A 6,914-nucleotide genomic window follows, 5' to 3' on the forward strand; every position below is an offset into this window, starting at 1 on the left:
TGACGCTATAGCACCGGTGCTATATGGACATAGTGCTATTTTTTTAACTGTTCTGCTATGACGCAATAAACGCTATTTATACATTTCGTGGTATCGGATCATTCCTGAATTATTTCCGGATCACAATTTTTGACCTCACTCGAATCCGAATAATTCATTTGACACTATGCTACTAATTAATGTATGACAGGTTTAGAATACAAAAGAAATAATCTGATATGGTCTAAAATTTGATTTTCAAATATAAAAAGAGTAAAAAATTCTAGTTCCATTTTATGATGCAATTATAAAATATTAAAATATAAAAGTAATAGAGGAAGATTATATCTTCATGTTGATATTTAAATTTTAGTCACATAATATCATAATAGTAAAATAAGAAAGGGATCGAACGAATCGATATACTCTTGAGTTAAAAAAAAATAAATAAATAAATTGTTTAGATCCGGCCTGTCCGATCAAAATCCAGTCCGAGATGGAATGCATGAGACCCTTAATATTTGTGCAGATTTTAATCGGAAAGTCTGGATCTAAACAGAAATATTTTGTTATCTTAACTGATATGAATTCAGGATTTAACTCTCTATTGATTAAGAGTTAAGACACATTCTTGCATAAAGCCATGTAACATATAAAGGTAACAGGTTTCCGTCTAAAACATGGACGCAGAAGATCCGAAAGAAAACTTAGTTCATAGAATCTAGCAAGCTAACTAACAGACTCAGCAGTTGAACAACCCACCAGTTAGGTGGATTTGGTCGTTGTCGGGTCGGATTTTATTTGAGGTAAAGAGTCATTTTTTAGTATTCGGTCTATTGGGTTTAGGATTTGCATCATTTGGGATATTGGATAAGACAAATCAAATTTGGGTTTGCCTCAAGTCTAGCTGTGCGCAAACATAATTAAGCCCATGGTAGGGGTGCAAACGGATCGGATACGGATCCGGATCCAGATCCAAAATTGAAACCATATCGGTATCCGTATTCACAACCGTATTCATAAATTATCTGTATCCAAATATCCGAATTCACAAAAATTGAGATATGGATCCGGATCCGAATGGATATTATCTGGTCCGTTTGCATCTCTAACCCATGGTGTGTTTTGTACAACTGATTTGAACTTGGGATAAATATTGGGCCTAACAGGAGCCTGTTATACACTGTCATACCAATCCAAATATATATGATTCTACGGTTTCTGATCACTATTACAAAACTAATGAAACCATTCATTATAGTAAACAAATTTGCGTGAGCCTTAATGAGTTTTAATATAAAAGACAATGAAATAGGTAAATTTGTGAGCTTTGGAAGTTTAGAGGGTAAAATACGTAATTTTGAAGTTTTTGACAGGTATACATGAAATCCCCCTCAATATTATATAGGTTGATGTGAAGTTTATAGGCAAATATGAAAAGATTTGGAAGCAGTGATGTAAGAAAATGAATATAAGAAATCCCCCTCATTATTATATAGATTTAGAAAAGTTGAAGGATATAAGAAAATGAATAAGCCAATAAATAATTGTTACAATATGAACATGATAGACAAATAAGAAAGATCTTGAAGCTTAGAAGAAAATAAGAAATATTGAATAGTAAATGAAGAATAATAAATTCAAGAATTGTTGAAGGATATATAGGAAAATTAAGCCAATAAATATTTGTTACAATATAAACATGTTAATGCCACTACCTATAAATTGTTTGCTTTGCAAACTCTTAATCTATGTACACAATATGTTAAATACAACTACAAATATTGTTAAATGAATATTACTAACAAAAATGATTAGGAACCTCCGGCATGTATTCTTCATTTATGTGCAAAAGCATATCAAAAACCAATAAAATCAAATCAGAAACTACTAACAATTAGGAAACAAAAACTTGACATTAAATGCCAACTGTTTTCCCAAGAAGCCACATAACGAGAGAGAACTCGATCATGAAGAGCGCGTGAAGCCAGGTGCGGTCGACCACGAATCCATACACTGTGATTCCACCCTTGTTGTTCTCCAAATATGTCACTGTGAAGTGTGAACACACAAAATTGTTTTATCAGAGCAATTTTTGATCGATTGATAAGAATTGATTGGTTGGTAACTGGTAACTGGTAAGGGCTAAGAACATAACACATATGTCTCTCTGTATCAGTACCACTGTACCATCTGAAACCACAAGATGTGACAGGTATGATGCCTGTTGCATTTGATTTAATAACAGGTGATTTAGTAAAGTGGGCTCAAATGTCTCAAGTCTCATGCCTCACATCCTTATCTTCATTTTTAAAGTCCAAATAGTCGATCTGAACCGCTACACACTAAAATTTGCTTCGAGACCATAATTTATATTTTTTTGGAATTTGTTTACTATTTTTTATATATGTAAAAAATCACTATTTTAAGAAGATTCTCGACCATCCAAAAATAGTGATTTTGTACTTGTCTAACAAATTAGAAAAGGTTTCAAAATATTATAAAATATGATCTCCAAGCACATTTTATTAAATGATCATATTAACCAGTTCAGATCGGCTGTTTGGACTTTAAAAACGTAGATAAAAAATGTGAGGCACAAATGAGGCATCAAAGAGGTGAGGCATTTGAACCATACTGATCTTTAGTAAAAGCCTTGTGATATAAAAGGTTAGGCTTCCAAATAAATGTGATTTAATAAAAAAAATGCTATACCAATTGCTTGTCTCTTCTGGTAGGAGATGGCAGTAGTGGTGGTTTTCAAGAGCTTGTCCAATTCAATAAACCAATCATCATCCTCGCCAGTGCACTCATCTCCCTCCTTCTTACTACCATTGCTGCTGTTACTCCATATGCTTTTGCTGCTGACATCTAGAGCTAACTCACTGCCCCCAACAGAAAAGAAGGACGCTTCGTTACCCTGTGGGGCCCAGTGTACAGTTCCTATTGGTGCCGGTTCAAGGACGGGGGCAATCTCAGTCAATGTTGATAGCGAAGTAGTAGACTTTTCCACAGATACTGTAATAGTTTCTGTGGTGTCCACAGTGGGGAAAGCCGTAGGTGTGGGTGGTGCAGTAGTGGCAGCATGGGCTTCGACATCTGCTGCCATTGAAGGTTCGCACGGGTTTATAGTGGCACATGCATGCCAGGTGGCAGCATGGCTGGTGAGTGCTTGTGCCTTGTGAGTGATGCATGCTGCACTGCCTAGGCACAACAAAATGCCGCCTACTAAGCATGCTCCACCTAGCTACACTCGACGAAAATTAGGTTATAATTAAATTAGTAGATGCATGATATTTGATTTGGAATATGATAATCTTTTATTTTTGAGAAATTGAGAATTTACAAATCATAAAACAAATAAGTCATTTAAATTAAGGAAAAGATAATCCCTTTGGAAAATATATGCTCAAATACTAAAATTGGAGATCTTGGTGCAAACATGTGCAGCTTTTATATGGATCATACAAGACTACTAAACTTTATTTTTCTCTCTTTTCTATATCTTTTTATTCATATTAACTTGGGTTTTTGGGGTTCATTTAGGGTTTAATCAAGGAATTCACAATGGTACCATAGAAATTTATGTAAAAGAGAATTTACAAAAGTTAAGAGAAAAGAGAGGCTCACAAAAAGTTCACCGCCAACAAACAAATTGAACTGTGCATGGGGCCGAGTTGTCATCAGGAGAGTCCAGAATTGGCTGGCTGTGGTAGTTATCAAAAAGGAAATGATAAATAACCGATGCCGATGACTGATAATTCTCAATTGCTTTCTTAGTCTAATGTGATGTCCAAGAGTAACTACCACATCAGGCTCTTCATGGAACCCCTTCGTGAAATCCTGTATTGTGTAAAGATTGCCTATCAAAATATTATTTCATGCAACTGAATTTCAGTATCTGCTCAAGTACAGTACTTTACCAGTAAAGGGTATTATATACTAAATAATATATGTACCATACTTTACCAGTACTTTACCATACTTTACCAGAACACATACTGTCAGGTTCAAAATCGATGCCACGCAGATATGTACCGTACCAAATTAGATATGGAATCAAGTAGCAGGTTACCTCCATACGAAGGACCTGAAGAGCACAATTGAGCTTGAAAAGTACACAGTCTAGGAAGAGAACAGACACACGGTACATGAAGGAAGCCAATTCCACTGTGAACATGATCGCTGCCATCCATGGTGTGTTGAGTGATTCAGGTACTTGAGCTGCCGTACTGGGATCTGTTAGTGTGCAGTAGTACCTATTTATTTAAGAAAAGGTTAAAGTTTTTATAGGAAGGAGGAATTTCAAAATATCATATTTACCCTCCTAAATTTTAAAAACTCAAATTTACTCCCTGTGAATTTTTTAAGAACTCCTAACAATGTAGTTATAGAAAGAAGACTGATTTTTTTTAAAACAAGCTACTCATATTTTATTATTTTAATAAAGGGTAAAAATGATTTAAAATGAGTTTTAATAGGAAAGGCAAAAAAAAAGGGTAAATTTGTGAGTTTTTGAAATTTAGGAGGGTAAACATGATATTTTGAATTTTAGAAGGAGATATACATAATTTCGAAGATTTTGAGGGATATACATGAAATTCCCTAGAAAGAATTACAGTTGATATCTTCAAGTTTATGCCTGAACTAAATTTTCTTTGCAAATGTGCATTTCTGAAGTAAGATTTGAAATCCAAAATTACAAAGGTCCTAATTGCTCCCATTCCTTTAATTAAAAGCAAATCCTATACTAGCTTTAATGGAAAAAGATGTGCTTCTAATCCTTGAAATAAATAGAAAACAAAATCATGTTTAGATCTAGGATTTTAAATAAACTTTTCTTATAATATTTTACTCAAAAAAAATTTCTTATAATATATTTATTAGTTTGACACTTGCCAGCTAACCGTCAAAAAAAAAAATATATATATATATATATCAGAAAAGATTCATTCGAAGTCGAACCTTAATTCGAGCTTACCAATAGGCCTTGTAGAATGCATCAACAATGGAGACTGGTAGCAACAGCCGAATAACCAATGTAAGAAGTGCCTTGTGGAGTAGTTTTGTATACTCCACCTGCACCTTGGTGCTGTCCTTTACCAGTTGATCCAGAAACAGGGACCGGCGAAGCCCGTACTTGCGGGACAGAGTGTTCAGCGAATTGAATGCCAATCCCGAAGCAAGTGTCAGTGGAATCTGTATTTCAGAATTATTAAATTTAGATCGATCCGGCATATAACAAAGAAATTAATATACTGTCATTCCATTCTAAGGTGACAATTATGCATATCTCTTTGCTACTGTACATTTGGATTTAAAACCCACTATAAAAAAGGGGAAAAGATAAACAAACTATATACAACATCTTTCAAGTTCTTTCTAATTAAACCTTTCAGTACTGACAAGCAAGAAAGAGTGAAATTGCATTGAAATCCAGAGGTAGATTCATGTTAAGTGAAATTGAGTCAATTCATTTTCAAAATTTTTGTAATTATACATTATTTTCTATATAGTTCAGAGTAGAATGTTATGGCTACAGTAAAATTAACCCCCATACATTCTAAGGTGACAATTATGCATATCTCTTTGCTACTATACATTTGGATTTAAAACCCACTATAAAGAAGGGGGAAAAGAATTTACTGGTACCCATCTATTGCAGACTGCCATGTATTAACCAATTCAGAGTGTGCATTGTTCAGGGGTATGCAAAATTTTATCCGGGCTAGGCAACAACCCGATTATACATAGACCGATACCGGTTTTCAAAATCCAGGTAGGCAGTTACCTGGACAGCCCAATCGTATGGGCGGAGACGACTGAGTAAAAAACCGAAGGTGGTTGGAATGACAACTGCGACAACACAAAAGGCAATCCAGGAAAGTATGGTGGCCGAGACGGGCAGCCGGAAGCATGTCAGGTCAGCACACAGATATCGCAAGACCCTCCTGAAGTTCCGCAACTCGTCGTCAGCCCGGGATTTGCTCCGGGCCAACGACCGTCGATCGTGGAGTTTGTAAGTGCTTCCTTTCCGTGGCATTGGTGGAATTTGGTGGAGCAGCGGCGCTTTTAGTATTGATGGAAAGGATGACATTTGTGATTGTTTAATTATTCTCTGCTCAATTAGATTTTGAGAGATAATCGTAGCTTGATAATAAGTTTGTGCGACAAGAGAGAGATTCCGATTTGAATTGGGATTTGGGTCGCAATCTCTCCGCGTTTCTTTTCTTTGCTAAGTTGGGAATGTGATGTGGAAATTGGAAGTGAGGAGTAACGAGGGAGAGAGAATAGAGCGCCTTTTTTTTTTGGGTTTGAGAGGTCTGATGTTAGATCTTCTGTGGCATATGCGAATTTGCTCGTGTGCTGTTTTGTATTGACTAAGGTGGAGTTTAGAGTGACAAAGATTCACAAATTATTCGTGAATAATTCTTTTTTTTTGTTTTTTTTTTTGTGAATAATTCGGTTAATCGTATCAAATTATTCATGAATAATTTTCTAATTTTACATTCCGAATTTTACAAATTATTCTTCAATTTTTTTTTCCTCCATTGTGGGTCTGAGATCTCTAATCCGAATTCAATGTATAATTTTCAATCATTCTCAAATTATACCTGAATCACAAAACTTTGACTCCACTAAACACAAACTAAGATGACATAAGGCAGAGGGGGAGCTATGCACATCAAATGGGGTAATTGATTTTCACTTTTTTTTTCCAAAATGTTTGTATTTATAATAATTTTATATATAATTTAGAGTAAAATATTATATATAATGTAAAAATAATTTTTATTTATAGTACAAAATTTTTATAAGATTAATCTTTATTTACATCAAACTCTATAATTTGAAAAGTTTAATTCTACCTCTGATATAATGTATCACATCGAGTACATAAGAGCATAAGCGAATCCAACTATCGTTTCTACAAG

At 34.6% G+C, this 6,914-nt stretch overlaps 1 protein-coding gene across 1 annotated transcript; it reads right to left on the reverse strand.

Annotated features, from left to right (window-relative positions):
* Window positions 1–1,637: 1,637 nt before the first annotated feature.
* LOC144560607 (uncharacterized) lies at window positions 1,638–6,196 on the reverse strand. The gene is made up of 6 exons (XM_078309848.1): window positions 5,771–6,196; window positions 4,961–5,178; window positions 4,055–4,238; window positions 3,610–3,822; window positions 2,695–3,226; window positions 1,638–2,031 (listed from the first exon to the last, which is right to left on the reverse strand). The coding sequence occupies exons 1-6, from the start codon at window positions 6,074–6,076 to the stop codon at window positions 1,898–1,900; spliced, it is 1,587 nt and encodes a 528-aa protein (XP_078165974.1). The 5' UTR covers window positions 6,077–6,196; the 3' UTR covers window positions 1,638–1,897.
* Window positions 6,197–6,914: the final 718 nt, after the last annotated feature.

This window comes from Carex rostrata, chromosome 10 (assembly GCF_964058835.1).
Source record: "Carex rostrata chromosome 10, lpCarRost1.2, whole genome shotgun sequence".
Lineage (NCBI taxonomy): Eukaryota > Viridiplantae > Streptophyta > Magnoliopsida > Poales > Cyperaceae > Carex > Carex rostrata.